We start from the raw sequence: 20,730 nt of genomic DNA on the forward strand, positions 1-20,730 counted from the left end.
GCTCGTGCGTTCTCCAATGAACAGTGTCCCTTCTTTTCCAATAGGAAAGGCGTGATTTCAATCAACAGCGTGTTCTGTTTACTTCTATCTGCCGCTGTACGTAGGATCTCAGTCATGACGCAATTAATCAATCACATCCAACAGACAAACCAGTCCCACAATTGAACGCGTTTGTGATTCCGGTTTAAGCATTGAGTGCTCTGCGCGCGCGTCTGTAATGGGCCTTCCTCCGAAACCCCAGTTGTCAATGTAGAGGTCTGTGATGAACAGTTATTACTGACAGACGTTTCAGTTACCCGTGATGTCCATGCAGTACAAAAACCTTGCGAGATGGCCGGAAAAAAGAAACAACTTGCGCCCTACCGGCAAGACGCGAGCACCGCCAGGAAAGCGTCCGTCCATGGCGGCGAGCATTCCAAGAAGAGCTCCAAGGGCAAGAAGCCGTCGCTTTCGAAAGAGCAGATCAATGGAGCGGCGAGCGGAATTACCGAAGAGAAGCCGGTGGCAGAAGAACGGCCCCACGAGGCAACGGACTCCAAGATGGACAGAGTAACGGGTGAGTAAATTTCACTCCTCCCACACTGATATCGTTTATGTTGGCGACACTGCAGAACCCCTTACCGGCAACACTGAGTTTGTTAAAAAGCAGGTGCAGTTGAAGGGTTGTATTAGGATACAACTAAAAAAAAGCAGTTTGTAACAATGGGGCATGGTCCGCGGCGTATACTGCTACCCCGCTAACCAGTCGCAACAGCAAACGAGATCAGCTTTTGAATGTTTGGCTGTGTTAAACGAACCAGAAACATAAAATATCTTGAACTAAAAATTTAGCTCGTATAGATAGCTTCTTTTTCCGGTATAACGAGAAAAGCTTGGACAACGGACGACTTTTAGGTGTGGAGAAATTCTGTGTAGCTGTCCTGAATGGGGCGGGGTTTCACCGTAAAGTCGAGTTGTATCCGGCAACAGAGACACTAAACACCATAGTTGGATCCTTTCTTTAAAAATGAAGCTACGGATTCAGCAGGTAGAGTAAGGGACATGAATGGCTGGTTGTACTTGTCGCACATTTGAAGCAATCGAACAGTCGGTGAAACGGAGGAAAGCGTAGGGAAATGTATTTTCTCATCAATTCGCGGTGTTAATAAATGTAAAATTAGCGGCGTAAGCACTTTTTGCCTGAAAGAGTATTGATTAGAAAGTAGACGAAAAAACAACCACATGCCGCTAGCCAAGCCCACGACCTCTTTATGCTGCCATAGCTCAGTTGACATAAATATTGCGCCAGAAGTAATAGTTGCACAAAAGTAATAAAAATTCATAATTTATTTAAATTTTTCTACACATCAGTCACGAAGATTGTTCCGAGTTTATTAAAAAGCAGCGGCAGTTTGGATGCAACTTAAATAAAAAAGCAGCTGGTAACAATGGGACATGGTCCACGTTGGTCCGCGGCATCCTTTATTACTCAGCTGACCAACCACAGCAGCAGACGAAATGAAGGTCTCGCTGCACAGCACTTATTCGGCTTTAGTAGTCGACGACGACCTTAATGTTCAAGCAATGAACAATAATCTAATAGCTACCATTACAGAGTGCGCAGTAGAAGTAGACGGTAGGATGGTTGCAGAATATCCCCCCCCCCCCAAGAAAAAAACACACATCTTTTTTTGTAGAGCTGTAAAAACCAGTAGTTAACGCAAAATATCCGACATAAAGTTCAATATGCAGAGAATCGGGCATGCTCTGCGGGACGGAGGCAGCCTGGAAGCGGTTAAGCCGAAATTAGGCATAGGCAAAAATCAAATGTATGCGTTAAAAGACGGAGGACAATGCCATTAGAGATATAGATGTGATTATAAAGTAGCCGAAGAGCTTTACACAAATCTATGAAGCAGAAAATGTAATCGAACATTAATGAGAGAGAGAGTATCACACAGGAATGGGGCATCCTCCCAATAACGAAACAAGAACTAGAGAGACAATAGAAGAAATGCAATGGGGGGGTGGGGGGGGGGGGACTGTTGGTGAAGATCACGTAACAACAGATCTGTTGAAGGACGGAGAGGAGATTGCGCCAGAAAAAAACTAGCCACACTGTAGACGCAATGCCCTATTACTTCGAGGGTACCGGAAGCTTGGAAGAACGCTGACACCATCTTAATCCATAAGAAAGGGGACATAAAGGACTTTAAAAATTAGAGAAATCAGCTTACTCATAGTTGCCTACAAGTTGTTTACAAAGGTAATCGCTAATCGCTAATAGTCAGGAAAACCTTAGGCTTCAGTCAACCAAATTGTCAGGAAGGCTGCCGTAAAGGATAGTCGAATATAGACCATATTCGCACGTTTCATTCAGGCGGTAAACCCCCAAATATAGCTTTCATAGATTACAAGAAAGCATTTGACTCGGGTACCGCGGAACACAGGATATCGCGCTCCCGCCCCCCACCATCGTTTTCATAGGAGGAAGCGCCTTCAGTTCTATATGGCATTATTAATGTAAACACAATGGGGCTGAACTATAGTTGGCTTCGTAGCCAGGCTTAATGCATTCGTTTGTGTATCCTAAACCAATCATGTCCTAAAAGAAGCTTCATGAGTTTGATTAGCGGAATTGAAACGACTATGCGCAAACTTGTTGAATGCAGTCGATCATCACTTCTCGTTTGTACATCTTTCTAAAGCTGCCCATTGCAATTCACTTTTATATGCATTAACATATACATATTTGAACAGTGTGAAATAAGGAAAATAAAAAGAAATGTATAATTTAATATGTAATTAAACCATAGAATGAATGAATGATATCGGCCGACTGTCATGACCCTGCGAACGCGACAATGCAGATAGTGGCAGATGAAAGGGGATAGTCCCCTCCCTCCATGTTCGGTTATAATCCTCTCCCTGCATTGTTACGCTACCAGGATCACCAGAATCGGCCGACGCCATCGGCTGGAAGGGGGTCGTTTGACGGGGAAAAACCACTCCATTTTTTAGTTGTATCCGGATTTACAAGATTAAGAATGGGGTGGAACGAACCCATCTGGCAGGTTCTCCGAAATCATGAATGGAAGTTTACCATTATTATTCAAGAGAAACTATGTAACAGCTACATATTACCGCTACTTACCTATGGAGCAGACACGTGGAGGCTATGGGTTCAACTTGCACAACACAGCCACCTATTAAAAGGCAAACGATGTGCAGCGTTAAAGAGACAGGAAGAGGGCAGAGTGGGTGACGGAACAAATGCTGGCTGATGACATCCTAGTCGAAGTCAAGAGAAAGAAATGGGCTTGGGCAGGGTGTGTAATGTGGCGGGGGGGGGGGGGGGGGGGTTTAGGTGCAGTCCTATTTACACCATGTCTCAGCTTCCGTTGACGAAAAAATAGGGTCCAGTGCGATTTCCTGACCGAAGCTTGTGCATCCATCCTTAAGACTTTGTCCGATCAGTTTTACGCTACAAAGCAGTTTCCCGGTAACGTTTCGTTCTTGCTTTTTTCTGCAGCGCCAACGGTTACGCAGCATCAAGCGTCGTCGGGCGGTGCCACTGCCCACTCCCTTCGACGCAAGTCCGCGCATAATATTTCTCCTACCAACTGCAATGCGCCGCTACCGCCGCACGCGGAGCCCGGCGACGCCATGGCAAACGGCCCAGATCGGCTTCCGGCGGCTGGACCGCTAGACGCGCCACAGCAGCATCCGCCACTGCCCACAAGGGGACGACTGTCCGACGCAACGGCGGCCTCGGGTTTCAAGAGGTCTGCTGGTGCGGAGATGCGCAGTCCGACCAGCCGTCGCTCCTTCCTGATGTCTGCCAAGGAGACCAGCTGGATTTCCAGAGGCAGGAAAGGCACGATGGATATGTCCAGCGGAAGCTATGGGCACCCTACTGGGCGCACCTCGTCCAAGGCTGGGGTGAGTGCCATGCGTGGTCAGTTTTGTTCGCTTGCCAGCGAGGGCGGCTTTTGGCAAAGCCCCTCCCTATAGCGTTTCTGCCGCCTAGGTTAAGTACCGCCGTCAACCTCCCCTTCCCCTGCACTATCTTCTCTCCAAAGCTTCCCTCACACTATCCGCCTTCCGGTCTAGAGCGGAAGAGCTGCCGTTTTCTATTTGCGAAACTAGTGGGTACCATCGCCCGACCTGCTAAAGTCGGAAAACAGATTTCGACGCCAGTTCAAAGTGAGTTATTAGTATGTGTGTCACTTTTTGTGCAGACAACAGACAGAAAATCTTTCTTGAGCAAGTGAGTTTTAGACCCAGCTGGGTCCCTGGGCCACTGCGCGGTCCCGCACTGCATCAAGTAGGTCATGCCGGGACATGACATCGGCAGCCCGAGTCACCGCAGCAAGCTGCGATGTCGGGTTTGCAGACAGAAGCAGGACCTCCCAGTCCTCCCAGGTCGAGATGGCGTGCTGTCCCCGCGGGGGAGGGTCAGCATGGCAGCCGAAAAGGATATGGGAGAGTGTGGCGTGGGGGTCACCGCATAGGGAGCATGCAGGGGATGTGCCGCAATAGTGGGATAAAAGCTGAGGGGATGACAGAGAGCGGGTCTGAAGGCGTCTGAAGAGGATCTGTTGGGAGTGCGTAAGAGAGGGGTGGGGAGGAGGGTAAGTCCGACGGTCCAAACGGGGTATTTGCGTGAGCTCCGCAAAGGTGTGCGCTCGCTCCCTCGAGAATCCTGGATCGAGACTGTCCTGAGCCCGGCAAATCAGACCTCGGGCCAATTTATCGGCAGCCTCGTTTCCAGGGTTCCCAGAGTGAGCCGGCACCCACTGAAGCTCTACTCTGCGCGGTAAATTTTGGGTAGGGGAGTCAACAATTGCCAGGCAGGGGCGGGAATCCAGCCCCTGGCAAAGTTGGACAGAGCCGTTTTGGAGTCGCTGAAGATGTATTGGGGCGTCCGAATGTGCAAGGGCTAGGGCGATGGTGGTCTCCTCTGCCTGCTCAGGCGTAGAGCCCGAGGGAAGACGATGAGTTAGGGGGTGAGGTAGGGTTGGATTGTAGGCAACTGCTGCAGCTTTATACGCTATGTACATGCGGCGTCTACCCAAGCGGCATCGGGGGCTTGCCCATAATACTTATGGAGGGCATTAGCGCGAGCTACTCGGCGAGGGATGTGATATTGGGGATGGACGTTTCGAGGAAGGGGTTTCACAACGAGAGGTGTATGGATGTGTCGAGGGATGGCTATAGGGGTTGACTGGTTAGCGGGTATGTTGATGCGAAGGGAGGAGAGTATATGGCGGCCAGTGGCACTCGTGGCAAGTCTAAGGTACTGTGTCTGAAGGTGCGCGTCAACTAGTTCCTGAATGGTGTTATGCATGCCTAGGGCAAGAAGTTTGGCTGTGCTAGTGCTACGAGGTAGGTTTAGGGCTGCCTTAGTCGCAAGGCGGATCATTGCGTTCACGCGTTCGGTTTCCGTGCGGTTCAATTTGAGATATGGGGTTGCGTATAGAATGCGGCTAAGCGTAAATGCGTGCACTACTTTCATGTTGTCCGCTTCGTCTAAACCCTTGTTAAGGGAGGACACTCGGCGTAGATGGTGCAACACGGGTTGCGTGGAGGCCTTGAGCCTTCTAAGGGTATGTTCATTTCGCCCAGAATCCTGTAAATGGAGGCCAAGGATGCGGAGGGCGGGTGTGATGGTGATAGGGGATCCTTTTAAATTGATTTGGATGGGCGAGTTTGCGCTAGATTTTGGGCCTAATTAGGAAGAGCGCGGACTTAGATGGGGAACATTCGAGCCCGATGGATGGCGCGTGAGAGGAGATGGTGTCTGCTGCTAACGGAAGAGTTTCCTCAATTTCCCCGTCAGAGCCATGAGTGGTCCATGTGGTAATATCATCAGCGTACAGGGTATGCTTTAGGTGAGGGATTAGAGCCAGTTTGTGAGCTGGGGGGATGAGAGCAACGTTAAAGAAAAGGGGAGAAAGGACCGTACCTTGAGGGGTTCCGAGCTCTCCGAGTGTATAAGGGGATGTGGTAATCTGATCTATGTGCAGGGAGGCAGTGCGGCCCGAGAGAAACGCGCGAGCGTAATTGTAGGTTTTAGGGCCTACCTGTAGAGCCTGCAGTTCCCGTTAGATGGCATCGTGTCGAATTCTGTCAAATGCCTTGGTGAAGTCAACTGCCAGGATAGCTTTAGTGTGGTGGGGGATGGTATCATCAAGCACGTCATGCGTAATTTGAAGTAGGGCGTCCTGCGCAGATAGATGCGCACGAAAGCCTAGCATACTGTGGGGGAAAAGGTGGTTGTCTTCCATGTACGTTGTTAGGCGAGCAAGAATTATGTGCTCGAAGAGCTTGCGTAGACAGGATGTAAGAGAAATAAGGCGGATGTTGTCTAGGGTGATAGACTTGTGGGGTTTTGTAATAAAAATAATTTTTCCATGCTTCCACGAGGCAGGGAGAGTACCTGCCTCCCAACATTCGTTAAAGTTGTTGACTAAGTCAGAGGTGAAAGCATCGTCAAGATTTCTGTTAGCTGAATTGGTAATTACATCATCTCCGAGAGCGGTATTCCGTAATTTCAATAGGGCGGCACGAAATTCTGGTTCTGTAATAAGGGCGTCAAGCTCGGGCTGGGGTGGGCCTGCATAATCAGGATACTTGCAAGGGAGACCGGGGGTTGTATAGGTGCATTTCACCTGGAAGCATTCTTGCCATTAGACACGGATTTGGTGCAAAGAGTTAGCACAATCGCCCCTCCACGCTTTACCTCCCTTTTTTTGATTTCATCACATTGTGGAGGCGCATTTACGTATATATTGCCGCGAATATTTGCAGTGTTTATTCGTTTTTCAAATCTGCCGCCACACCACCTTATCGCTTTCTTTGCGGCGCAAGACGCGACTAGATTTATCTCGATTGATCACAGCCAGGCAGAGCTGATTCTACGTTGTTCCGGAATGTTCTAGTAACTTTGCACGCTTTATCTCGAAAGTTCGCTATCAGCTTTAAATTGAGCACCGCCGACAGCCGCGGGCATTCTGTTCGACTACCGCCGAGCACGCTTGGCGCTTCGCCGTAGCCGAGAGATTCAGTCCATTTTGGGTGCAAGTCAGCCCAATAAACAGTTTTCTTTAGGAAGACCTTTTGTCCGTCTCCATCGCTGCCTCGACTGCCGTCACGACTGCGTGACATCTGGTGGAGGTGTTGGGTAGCCTTCTATGTTCCGGACGCCCCCTTCAAGTCGTGACGGCAGTCGAGGCAGCGATGAAGACGGACAAGGACAAGGTCTTCCTAAAGAAAACTGTGTATTGTTCTGACCTGCACCCAAAATGGCCTGAATCTCTCGGCTACAGCGAAGCGGCAAGCGTGCTCGGCGGACGACGAACAGAATGCCCGCCGCTGTCGGCCGTGCTCAATTTAAAGCTGATAGCGAACTTTCGAGATCAAGCGTGCAAAATTACTAGAACATTCCGGAAAAACGTAGAATCAGCTCTGCCTGGCTGTGATCAATCGAGATAAATCTAGTCGCGTCTAGCGTCGCAAAGAAAGCGATAAGGTGGTGTGGCGGCAGATTTGAAAAAACGAATAAACACTGCAAATATTCGCAGCAATATAGATAGTGTGCCGTACCATCTGGTTTCTTTCTGTGCATGTTTCTGGGCACGCGCAGTGGCTAGATAGCACACACGCACGCACGCACACACACACACACACGCGCGCGCGCGCAAATAGTGCCTTGGTGGTGCTAACAATGTACACCGTGGTGCTAACCCACCGCCTCCCCCATCCCCGCCCGTCGGGTGCCCCTCCTGTAAAAAGTTCTGCGGACGCCTTTGCCTGTGTCGTGTCCTGTCGTGCGTTCGCCGTATTTCATTACAACGCAACCTTTTCAATGACCCCTTCTAACTTTTCTTGCAGCTCACTCCTGGGAAGAAAAGGGCCATCGCTGGGGTCGCTTGCCTCGCCACGGTTTTGCTGCTCGCGGCCCTCATCGCGTTTGTGTTGGGAGGTCACACCCCGTCTTCAGCAGGGACGGAGCACTGCGACACACTGCCCTGCCGCTTGCACGCGCAGCTCCTGACGAGATATCTCAACAGGAGCATCGACCCGTGCGAGGACTTTTCCGCCTACGTGTGCTCCTCCTGGTTGCCTCCGACGGACCGCAGGGAGCACGTCAAGACGCCCGTCGACGACATGGCCTTCTCGCGGCTCGCGATCTTCAGGGAGTTGCTCATCAAGGGCGCCTTGAAGTTCCCCGTGGCTGCCAAGGCCCTCGACATGTACAAATACTGCATGAACGCAGAGGACCACGGCGGCGCCTACCTGCCGCAGTTCCTGGCACTCATGAGGGAAATGGGTCTCAGCTGGCCGGAGCCACCCCTGGCCGACGCGGACCCCCTGGGGTTGCTGGTGGCGTTGTCCTACAGGTGGCAGGTCCACTTGTGGTTCGAAATCCGCGTTCTCACCCGGCGTGGAGAGTGGCTGCTGGCGTTCAGCCCCGCCCCATCTTTGCCGTTCCTCATGAACCAGTACGAGGCTGTTAAGGACCGCAGAAGCTACGCCGTGTACTGGATGGGCTACTACAGGGACCTCCACCTCAACACCACGGCTCCCGTGGACGATGCCTCCCTCCAGGCTACCATCGAGGAAACGCGCAACATGGAGGGCACCGTGCTGATCCAACTCTGCGGAATGATCTTTACTGTAATGAGGACCCCGGCTGCATTCCGCTTGGCAGACATTGGAAACCACTCGGAGCCAATCACCGCGGGCACCTGGATGAACCTTCTTCGAGAAAACTTAGCACTGAGTCCAGAACTGGCAGCCACCGACAACGTCATTCTGAGCGACGAGAACCTCCTGAAGACCGTCAGCGGCCTCCTCGGCGACTACCAGCGACCGCGACTCTTAAGCCTGTTCGGTTGGACGTTCGTGCAGATGTTCGTGCCGATAGGCGAGCCCCGGATGCTCCTGAGGCGCTTCGGCGCCAGGCACAAGGTGGAAGTCTACCGTTCCCAATTCTGCAGCTTCCACACCGAATCAACGTACAGGGCGCTCGTCCTCTCCCTCGAAGTCGCCATTGACGACAAGGAGAAGGACCGGGAAGTCATTGCCGCCGGATTCCAGAAGCTGGTCTCCACTGCCGTCAAGAAGGTGGAGGGCGCATCGTGGCTAGACGACGACGGCAAACGCGTCGCCATTGAGAAGCTGAGGTCGGTGATGATGCGTGCGTGGCCCGAGGAGCAGTTGCTGAACAACGAAGCGCTGGAGGAAATTTACAAGGAATACCCGAGCACGGGGCAACTGTTCGTCGAACTGTGGATCCAGGCACGCAGGGTCATGCACCGTGCCAGCGGGAGAGTGCGTTGCATCAACGACTCGCAGGTGTACTGGGACGCTGTGAAGCTGGCATCCAACTTCCCGCCGTCCTACCCCAGGCTTGACTACGTTCTGGACACCCTGGATGTACCCACCTATATGGTTTATCCTCCGCTCTACTACAGTGGCGGCACGAACTCCATGTTCTTCGGCGGCCTCGGGTACTTGCTGGCGTACAACTTTGTCAGGGCTTTGGACAAAGAGGGCGTGCGCTGGCTTCCGAACGGCACGGAGGTGGAGTGCATTTTCTCCGAAGAGACGAGGAAAGCCTACCAGGAGAGAGACAGCTGCCTCAGTTCATACGGTTTGGCGAGCGTGTTTCCGGAGTTGCCGGCTACGGAAATTGCCTACGCTGCAATGGAAGACTCCGACAACGGCAACGCTGTTTATATCGCAGAGGACATTTCGCCAGCCCAAGCTTTCTTCATGACCATGTGCTACATGTCCTGCACCATACGCGGCTTCCAGAGCGCCTTCACGGCAGACTGTAACAAGATCGTGCGCAATTCTGCGGCCTTCGCGAGCGCATTCGACTGTCCGACTGGTTCCAAGATGAATCCCCATAAAAAGTGCAATTTCTTCGGTTGATCGGTTCCACTGGAAAGCTAGCAAATTCCGGATGCCCCAAACCGTTCCTGAGATACCGATTCGCAGTCACCTGATTCTCTGCACAGAACTTCATGACCATCACAGACTACGCCGTGGTTCAGTGAGCATGAAGTCATCCCTGAAACAATTTACTTGTTTCTATGTTGAGTAATGTGGCCACGTTACCTATTATTGTGCTCCCGGGACAGTAATCTTTGAGAACTATAGTTGGCTTGTTGTTCTCGCTAACGACCTGGAGGATAGTGCCAGGGAAGAACACATTCTGCTCCGAACAAAATATGCAGCCTTGAGAGATGTCCAATGATAACGTCACTGAGTAGCACGCACTTTCCTATTCGCTGTATCTCGAAGCCAGGCGTAATCCAAAGGCGACGAGTGCTGAGCGAAAGTGTTCACAGTGTGGTGCTTTATAGGTTGCAAGGAATGTGTGTGCAGAGTTCGTTAGTCCCTGCGATCTGTGCGTACGCGACTGTATATAGCTGTTACACTGCTACTAGCTGTGACCGCCATATTAGCCGTTTACACAAGTGTTGGTTACGCTGGATGAGCAGTGCCGGACGAATTTCAGTCCTTGCTTTTTTTTCTTGCCTTTGCTGCTTTGTTGTGGCCGTACAGCTGAGCGCGGACATGAAGTCTTGTATGTTGCTGTCAGCTCCACGCATTGTGCCATTGTGGGTTCCTCACTTCGCTGCATTTCGACCACCTTATCTGCCAGGCTGTCTGGTTAGCCACCAGTTCATGCGTACAATACGCGGTTGTCTTCCCCACGCTGTCAAACTGTCCACAGCACTGTTTACTTTTCCTTAAGTGTTTTAGTACTTAGGTTCTTTGTTATTCCTTGCTTCTTATAGGAGAACAGTTCTTTACCACCCACCAGTCATTGCAAATAGACGCAGTGGATAATCATTTAGATGACCACTATATGGCATATAGCTCGCGAATTAGGTGCCACCAAAGGCAATGGCCTATTATAGAATAGCATTAGGCAATGGCGGTTAAATAAATGCTCCGGTTCAATTGGTTCAGTCCATGGTTACTAAACTTTCATCATGGTGATAGCTCCTGCGTGCTCAGTCTGGAAGGGGTCCAGGCCCGACCCAGGCCAAAGCTTGAGTAAGGCCCGAGCTCTGTACGGCCCAGGCTTGCTAAATTATCGGTTTACTGAGCCCAGTCCGGCCCGCTAAGCTCTGCCTGGGTCCCGGCCAGGGCCAACACCCGGCAGCAGCCTTATGTATACGTCAGTGTGTGCTGGCAGAATTCCACTACGTAAGTAAATTCCAAAGGCACTCGAATCGCAATAACGCTCGAATTTGATTGGTAAACTGAAAACCGAGATTAGATAGTGTGCCCCTTCGCTTTCATGAAGGATGGTACGGAAGAACCCGTCCCAACAATGTGATGAGACTACTGTATGAAATATTGATTAACGTACAAGAACCACTGGATCTAAAATGAATTCTTTGTGTGGATGTATGCAGTGACTTCAGGTTTGTAGCGTTTTCGTAGCATCATCTGTGTTTCGCACTTGTTGTTAAACACGTTCGCGGTGACAACGTGTGATGGTATGCAGATTTTACCGGTAAAAACGTCAGAACAGGGCCAAGCAACTACACCATTGAAATTTCTCCCTCAATCAGCTGTAGTCATTTCTTTCTTCGCGTCTAAGTCGCAGAAAATGTAAATTACACTTTATTGCGAATATTTTTCACGAGGGCCGAGCAAGTTCTTTTCCGCTTGGGCGCATAAAAATTTCCAGGGAAATTCACCGTAATTTGAGCAATAATCACTATCTCCTTGTTAAGGCCTATACAAGTCCTCAGGTGCTTTCAACAGACAGAAAGGATACAGAAAGTGCGGCCATATAAGGATGTGTGAGGGATGTCTGCGGGAGTTTATCCGCACTTCCTGGGGATATCCGCATGTCTCATCAAGATTTCGCGGCCACATTCCGTGGATGCCAGTGTTGTCACTGGGTATTTATCGTTCAACATGGCCGAGCATGCGCATGCGGGGTCACTTGGGCGTGCGACTATAAGTGACACAGCATTAACTCTGCCTAAAAATGTTGAAATTAAGCAATTTCTCTCACTTTACTTCGACGAAGATTTCTCGTACAAGATGTCAGTGCCAGGATTCATTCAAAAATTTCTTCAAACGCTCTGCTGTACAGTTCCACTGCTGAACAGCGGTGAAATGAAATGCCTAACATCGTAAAACATTGACCCTTCCATTCCAGAGCAGGCATTTCGTTCGAAATGTAAGGTTCGCTTCCTAAATTTAATCCTGAGAGAACCAGCAAGTGCTGCTCCGCCTACGTGTACCGCATCCGGCGAAATTTGCGAACTCAAGCGAGGTAGCCGTTCATCTGAAAATCGACGAAATTATGTGCTGTAGTTACGACAGTAAAAATAGTTGGTGGTCTGTTAGCGCAACAGGACAGCGCAACTTACGTAATCAACTAACATTCGCAAACACCCGCGCGTAACAGATACTATGCGGCTTATGCGAAATCTCGTAAATGGCGCCTTTTCGGCTTGATCACGTGGCCTTACCATTCTGTTTTATGCACACAGACTACAGCACCTTTAGCCGCCGTTTCGTAAAGTCCTCCGCATACGAAACTGGAGCTTCGCTGGCCATAGTTCAGCGGAGTAACGTAAGGTGGCGCCACCCATCAAACCTGCTCCGCGCCAGCTGCTGCATTAGCCGCATCCAGCCGCCGTCCGCAAACAAAACTCGCCAAAGTTTGTTCGGTTGGCGTTTTTTTTTGCCTCCGCACTGCTTGTCGGACTTGGCGTGCGTGTTTGTGTGTGTGCTTGGGGGTCTCGCCGGAATGTGTGCGGCGGCGATTCAGGGAAACGCGTCGCTATAACGGCCGTCCTGGCTAGGTCATGCATCTAAGGGACTGCCCAGCGTACTACGTTCGGAATGACGTGTGATCGTGGGTCCGTTGGACCGATGTGACCGATCGGCGCGAGCGAAGATCCCGTCACTCCGGAGCGTCGTCGAGTCCACTGCCTTGTGTGTGTGTGTGCGTGCCCCGGGAGTTTGGGGGGGTTTTACCCCCGTCCCGTCTGGCTCCGTCATGGCTAATCCTTCGACGAGACGGCACGGAGCCATGAAGATCAGACTGACAGGTGAGTCTGCTGGTCCGTCGGCACCGCGCTTTGCGCCCGCAGCCCGAGGTCTCCTTCGAGAGCGTCCGCGGACGCGAGCAAACGGCTCGGTTGGGCCCCCGCTAGGCCTAACGTATCCTCTGCAGCACAGCTCGCCACCGACGCAAAGTGCCAAACAACTGTGCGTTGTCGTGCGTTTGTGGGCAGCGATTCTGTGGAATAAGCTGCTTTACTGCAATTTTAGTTGCCCGTCGCTAATACGCGCGCTTAAAACCATGTAATTGTGGTATTCACGGCTTCTCTAGAGGGTCCCTCGGCGCTCCGAATTCGACGGAGTCGGACGGACGGTCGCCGCTCTTGCGTTTGTCGCACTCGCGTTTTATTGGAGGGAAAAAAGCGCTCTACGGATCGCCGGGGGAAAAAAGAGAAGTACCGGAAGGAGTTACGACTTTGACTTGCATCGTTCGCGTGTGTCCGGACTTTGCGTTCCTTCAATGCCTATCGGGTACCGATTCCGTCGATGCATCATCGTGCGGCTGGTTGCAGACGAATTCTCCGGCAAAAGCCGGATGGAGGCGAATCCGTCGATCGCGTCGCCAGCAGAAGTGCGGCGTGTGTCTGTGCGTGCGTGCTAGCATGCGCGGACCGCAGCGCAAGGTCGGAGGTTGTGCGATTTACATTCTGCGTGACTCGATTAAAAACGCGCCGCTGCCGCTAGCTAGCTGCTGCAAAAGGAGGACCACAGCCAAAAAAAAAAAAGAAAGAAGGCTCTTCCGCTATGGCTGGGTTCTTCGTTTGGCTTGCTGCCTCCTTCGCCCGAGGCGAGATCGCGGCACGCGCACCAGCTGCCGTCATCTCTCTGCAAACGGCGCGGTCACCGCTAGAATGAAAACCGAAGAGAAAAAAAAAGTGGTGGAGACAGGCTGGCGGTCGTTCGCTCGCCCAGCCAAGCGCCCCATGAACCCACTGGTGCGATTCATTCCATATGTGCAGCAACAGCGTTGGTCCGCAAAACCCAGCTCGCAGTGCCGAAGTGCGCATCGTTGCAAGATGCAACGGCGGTGGTTCGCCAATGGAAGTGACCGTCATCGCAGCAGCTTGCTCGCGTGCCGTCTGTTCTTACTTGACGATCGTCTGATATGCGGCCGGAAGGAAACATGCTGCGTCTTCTGCGAGTTTTGTTCGCAGTAAACATGTGTCGTCTTCGTTTAACCAGAGTCATCTTCTAAAGCAGTGACAAACTGAGCTCACTATAGAAATCAAGTGGCTAGAAAGTTGAAAGCAAATACGTTCCTCGAGAAATGACTTTATTTTTTGACATCCAAAGTGGCTACTAATCGGATTTCGGCTGTCATCTGTGGCGTCAGGTGTTTGTAATAACATGCTGCTGCTCCACCGTTAGTTAGTGACTGGTCGTCCTTGTGAGCAGTAAGGGAGATAACATGAAAGCCCACTAGTTTCCTGCCGAAAAAAAAGATGATTAAGTGGTGACCTGGGCGCCTGAACCGTTGAGCGATAACCTTTATTTTTAGCGTCGGCAACAAAAACCTTGCGTGTTCCATGGTCGTTGCAGTGACCGCAAATGTTGACGCCGCTGCGCGAATACGCCTGAAAGGTGGCAAAAATAAACAAGGTGCCGGCGTCAGCGTTTTGATATTATCGGCCAAGTATAGCCGCTTACTTCAAAAGCACCGCGAGTATGTGCGTATATATTGGGGCCATAATAAACGGCGCCCAGACCTAGTGAAAGTCTATTTATATTTGGCTAGCTAGCCAAACTCGCCCAAGTCCTGCCCTTATGACTCAGGCTGCTTTTCTGGTGTGTCGAGTCTAAAAAAAAAAAAAATTCTGACCAAGAAATACCTGTACCTCATTGTTTATGTGTTTGCCGGCCATACGTTTTGAGGTCTTTTCGACGCCACCGAACACTGACTGTGCATGTGTGGTTAAATGTGTTTAATGTTTGGCTAATTCCTTTCATTTGGAAGTGAACAGAACCTACTCGTGCAAAACACACACTCAAGAGGCTCACCGGTGTGTCGTTCTTGAGTTTCACACCGACATTTTTCAGCTCTGTCGTACTTTGTAAATGCTTGGTCTCTATTACTCGCTTAGGAACAACTCAGTTAGCCTTTGCGGCGGAAGTTGCGTTTCAAATTGCTCATAATTTATTTATTTATTAATTAGACGCGTAGAACAAAACAGTGCAGGCTTTTTTTTATTTTTGTCAGCGCCTGTTTTGGGCGAAAGTCAGTCTGCGCTGTTTTGTATGTCTGTTTTGCCTTTTTACCTTGCAGTAGCGATCGCCCCGTCGCTGTGGGCGGCTCAGTGGTGACGGCGTTCGGCCACTGAGCCGCTGGTGACGGCGTTCGGTCGCTGGGTGAGGCGTTCGGCTGCTGGTTCTTTGGGTACTCTTTCTCCCGCCGGACTTCGCAAATATTCCCACGCGCCCGTTGCGTCGACACATATCTCTCGCTGATCTCAGAGGCTAGGCTACACGTCCATTCACTTGAAAATGGTCCCCACGGAGTCCCTTTTGGTGCAGACTTCATGAGTCGGAATTGAATGACGGGGAAAAAAGAAAATTAATCCAAGTTTATCGGAAATGCATTTTTGCTGCAGGTCAAAAGTCCGCATATCCCGAAGCAGCTGTAGAATCGGTTTTTAGTTGCAGTAAAATGTGAAGGAGTCCTCGGTGTCCGTGTTTGCCTTTCGTTTCACGCTGATAGTAAAAATATAACTTGCTCGTACAAATGCCAATGGGAGCGTATACACACGCACATCCAAACAATGACTAAAAAGCGAATAACTTGCTTCCCCTGTTTTTCGTGTCGGGAGCCGCCGCGGTGGCTCAGTGGTTACGGCGTTCGGTTGCTGGCCCGAAAGACGCGGGTTCGATCCCGGCCACGGCGGTCCAATTTCGATGGAGGCAAAACGCAAAGGGGCCTGTGCACTGTGCGATGTCAGTGCACGTTAAAGAACCCTAGGTGGTCGAAATTTCCGGAGACCTTCACTACGGCGTCCCTGTTAGCCTGAGTCTCCCACTTCCTAAAGTTTATGTTGCCAAGCTTCTTGAACTTAGTAAGACTAAAGCAACCTGTCTGTATTATTTACACAGTCGTTATGATCGAATTTATTTTTTTTATTTCGCCTGCGTTCTTGCGAATGTTGTCCTTGTATTCTGTCTCTTTGGGACGTTAAGCCCCCATTGAACCTAAATCTGTTTTGTTGTCAGGAATTTTTCGAGATGAGATGCGAAGTCGCCGGAAACAAGCCCCGCCGTACTATCTATCGTTCGCGATTTTCCGATTTGTTTCCGGGAGATAACCTTGCCACGGATAAGGTTTGCGTGTTCGCTTAAACTCATGCGTGCTTGGTGATGTCCCGGCCCTGTTTTTTGGCGGGAACCATTTTGAGGCGACGCTCTCATAACACAACTGCGTAGTTCCTTGGACGAGAAAGCACGTTGTCCCGTTATCAGGCAGACGGTCTCCCCGACGATCCGTCGTAGACTTGCTGTGGGACTCCCGCCGGCGCGGCTATCGCTGCTCGCGAGCTTGATAACGCCGCTCCCTGCCGCTGGAGACCTATGTACTGCTGCTGGCGTTGTTTGTGGCCGCGTGACAGACGGGATGACGCAATGTATGGGGGCTGTCACTCACTCTGTTGAAGGCCGGGGGCTCAGCCGTCCAGTTTATTCACATCGGTGCGGTCAGCGGCTGCAAGTTCGCAGCAGAGGAAGCAGCTGACCTGGGCGCGTCGAATGGGAGCGCTTTCAAACTCCGGTGGAGTCTCGTGGTAGAGGGGTAGTTTAGAACATCCGCCTCGTATACTGCAGGGGCGGGGTTCGATCCCCAACGACACCGTGTGCCTGGCCTCGGGCCTGGCATGTCTTAGGTGAAGTGCCCGAGAAAAACTCGGGCATTCGACGCGACCACGCTCAGGCCAAACACGTGAGCCATGTGACTGAGTCTCTTTGACAGCCGCCGCGGTGACGCTCGGCTTCTGAACCGAAGGACGCGGGTTCGATTCCGGCCGCGGCGGTCGAATTTCGATGGAAGCGAAATTCTAGAAGTCCGTATACTGCGCGATGTGAGTGCACGTTAAATAACCCCAGGTGGTTGAAATTTCCGGAGCCCTCCACTACTGCGTCCCTCATAGGCTTAGTCGCTTTGGGACGTTAAACTCCCATTAACAAAATGTGACTCTCCTTGGGCAATGCCTACGCTTTCGTAATTAAAATCGAAACATGATCATTATTACCATCATCATGATCATTATCATCATCATGATCATTATCATCATCATCATCATGATCATTATCATGATCATTATTATCATCATCGGTGACGAGAGACACTGGTGTGGCAGCGCGAGTGCGTCGAGGAAATCGTTCTTTCTTGTTTGCTTCGCCCTCTGATTACTACATACTTTGGCGGTGGTAAATTATGCGGGAAAACTTCAAAACCGGATGTCATCAGCGATAAGCGCGTCTTCCGGTGCCCAACAAACGTCGACGTATACACAGCCATAGAATCAATTTTTTTTCTTCTACGAACGATGATTGTATGAAGTCTCTTTCACTGGGCTTTCAAAAGGAATCAGTCAGTCCGGCTGGAGAACGTGGTTTATTTTCACAGCCTCGTAAGCGAAGTATTGTTCGGATTATCCCTTACAAAAATAAGTCTATAGACAGTCTATAGGCTGTCCATAGACTTCTGTGTATAAAGTCTATAGACTCTCTATGGACAGTCTATAGATTCAGGGGCATACACTTTTAATAGGCTTCTGTCTATAGACTATGAAAAGACAAAAAGAAATATCTATAGGAAGGCAGTTGAGTCTATAAGAAGTCTCTGGACCATTTTTGTAAGGGATTCGTTCAAAGAAACACTTTAAACGGCGTATTCCAATCTACGACCCGGAAAAGGGTTTTCTTTTTTTTTTTTTCTGCTCGAAACCGAAAGAGCGTGTTTCAGTGGTCGATTTGGATTCAGATGCCGGGTTCTGATTGGACCGCGATAGATAATGCGCTTCATCGCGGGTTCAGAGAGACGCTCCGAATCGGGAATTGGAATGCGCCGTAAGGAATAATTCCCTGGACTTATTCGCTAACCATATAAAGGCGAAAATGCCCCCCCCCCCCCCCCACCCCGCCCTCAACCCTTTTAGAGGGCGACCCTCAGAAATCATTGAAAAAAAAAAGGCAACAAAAAAGTCAATGCTACTCAGGAGACACGTTCTTTTTTTTTTTTACAGCAATAGCTCTTTTTTATATAAACGAAATTTATTGCCTCAGGGCATCAGTGGGCGAAGGTCTGATGAGGAATGCAGTAATGATTTAACTAACTGAGAAAAGTTAGCTCATTTTATGAAGCCCAGTAGTGAGCGATGATATGGTCCCTGCGTCCAGGCAATGTATGAAGCAGGGTTGCTCGGAGAAAGACCCGCTACCTTCAGGTGCCTGATCCTTGTAGCGATAGCTCTTATCAGCCGTAGCTGGTTTAGACATATAGCGCTGACTTCTACCGTGGAATTTACAACGTCAGCTGCAGGAGCGTTAATTAATTACTTGGTGAATTAATTTAACTCAATTGAATTCAGTGGACGCCACCTGCCACGTTTGGCAGGAGGTAAAGTGGAGTCTGCGATTAGCATAAATGGCCAAGTCAAAGCTGTAACAGCTTTCGCTGATTAATGCCCTGAGCCGCCCAGCTTAGCTCTACAGAATTATTTCTTTCCTGTTGCTTTTCCTGTGTACGCTCGGATACATGTTCACTCGCTAATTGACGTTGGGGAAAACGGCTGGCCCTGTCTCGTAATTTGTGGAGGAAAACGAACAACAGCGGAAAAATGTATCGCCGTTCGGCCGCCATTAAGAAAACCATTCGTGACGCGTGCTGACGTCATCACTGCGCAAGCGACTCGCTTGACGCCTGCCCGGGAGGACGCAGTTTGTTTCACTCAGTTTTGTTAGCCATGTTCATTAAATGTGCCCTCAGTGTCACCATTGCCTTGCGGTAGCTTCAGGGGCTTTACCTTACAGAGTGTAATGGTTACAGCAGCGGCAACAAAATACTAAACACAATAAAAAATTACAATATTTGCGAATGCGAAATCAAATGAATAGCGTTAGCTAAGTTGTTGTCACCTATGCTTTCGACAAATTCGGACACCAGCGTGTACATCACGCAACGACGACTCGTTTAGTACCACCCGCATTCCTCTGCGACCACTGGTTCGCCCGCCACGGCCCTCCGAAGGTCTCCCCCCAATACGGTTTCGAGGACCAAAGGTCCCGCCGCGGTGGCTCAGTGGTTAGGGCGCTCGACTACTGATCCGGAGTTCCCGGGTTCGAACCCGACCGCGGCGGCTGCGTTTTTATGGAGGAAAAACGCTAAGGCGCCCGTGTGCTGTGCGATGTCAGTGCCCGTTAAAGATCCCCAGGTGGTCGAAATTATTCCGGAGCCCTCCACTACGGCACCTATTTCTTCCTTTCTTTCACTCCCTCATTTATCTCTTCCCTTACGGCGCGGTTCAGGTGTCCAACGATATATCATACAGATACTGCGCCATTTCCTTTCCCCCAAAACCAATTATTATTATTAGGACCAAAGGTGGTCGGTACGAATCCTTCACACACGCACCAGGCTTCAACTTGACTAACAACTTTGTGCGCCTAATTGTGCCGATTCGTTTGCCACAACTCCGAACCCTATGCGCCAAACGGGTGGGCCACAATTTTGTGGCACCCCAGGTGGCACCCGCTCAGACGGCGCACACACACAACGGGACGACGACTGCGCGCGCGCGGTCACGTGATGTGGGGTCACATCTTGCTGACCTGAGATTTCCGGCCGCCATCTTGAAATCTCGGACGGACAAGAAACGTTCGAATGCGAGTAGTAAGGCTAACGCTCTTAAATAGTTTGATTACTGCTGAGGAGAAGGCTGAGCTTAGCGTTAGCTGTCAGATGCCTCGCTCTTCTTGCTCAAGTAAGGAACGTGGTTGAGGTTGCCTGGCTTCGTCTTTTATATGTAACAGCTCTTTCCACAATTCTAGGCACTATACAACACTTTAGGCCGTGTCACCTGACTTATACACCCTCACGACACCCTATACACCTGGCGTTGGTTTTACATTTGCACAAAGTTCACATAAGAAAATGATTTTATCCTTAGCCGACTTAAAGCCTTGTGTTTGGCGCTCTTAGGCCTTAGATGCCCTGCCCTTGCGCCAGAAAAAGCCAGCATCATCATCAAAAGTTTTCAGATTATAAGGTGCGGTAGCTAATGCCTCGGTAACCATGACCTTAACATGATTGCAATTTGTGCGGGACGGTGGTTCCGGTCTTCAGCCGGTCGTGTCTAAAGTGTAGACTACAAAAAGGCTTTCATTCAGCGAAATGCTGGGTGCGACGCCGTACGTTACATATGACGTCACCCGCAGCAATTTATGTATGGGGCTGCAGCGAGTTTGGCGGGGAAGCAAGCAGCCAGTCTTTCGGTCGTTGAGCGCAGGTTCCACCGGGATCTCGGAGCCCAGTATTTTCTCTTTGCCCCACCTCGTATTACATTTCCGTCTTTGCCGATAACTTGCGGTACGGACCCTCGGTTTTTTTTTTTCCTGGTCACGTGTGTTTCGTTATGCTCGCGTAACTGTCGTCGC

The 20,730-nt window shown here is 50.5% G+C and overlaps 2 protein-coding genes across 2 annotated transcripts in view; both read left to right on the forward strand.

Moving 5' to 3' along the window:
- The first annotated feature begins 330 nt into the window (after nucleotides 1-330).
- LOC144102311 (membrane metallo-endopeptidase-like 1) lies at nucleotides 331-9,924 on the forward strand. The gene is made up of 3 exons (XM_077635615.1): nucleotides 331-556; nucleotides 3,512-3,921; nucleotides 7,876-9,924. The coding sequence occupies exons 1-3, from the start codon at nucleotides 331-333 to the stop codon at nucleotides 9,922-9,924; spliced, it is 2,685 nt and encodes an 894-aa protein (XP_077491741.1).
- A 2,690-nt stretch (nucleotides 9,925-12,614) lies between these two features.
- The window catches only part of LOC144101376 (E3 ubiquitin-protein ligase SMURF2-like), a 121,235-nt gene continuing 113,119 nt past the window's right edge, over nucleotides 12,615-20,730 (forward strand). The window contains exon 1 of the mRNA XM_077634508.1: nucleotides 12,615-13,082. Coding sequence (XP_077490634.1) covers nucleotides 13,031-13,082 — 52 coding nt within the window. The 5' untranslated portion in view covers nucleotides 12,615-13,030. The remainder of the gene's footprint in view (nucleotides 13,083-20,730) is intronic.

This window comes from Amblyomma americanum, chromosome 8 (assembly GCF_052857255.1).
Source record: "Amblyomma americanum isolate KBUSLIRL-KWMA chromosome 8, ASM5285725v1, whole genome shotgun sequence".
Taxonomy (NCBI): Eukaryota; Metazoa; Arthropoda; class Arachnida; order Ixodida; family Ixodidae; genus Amblyomma; species Amblyomma americanum.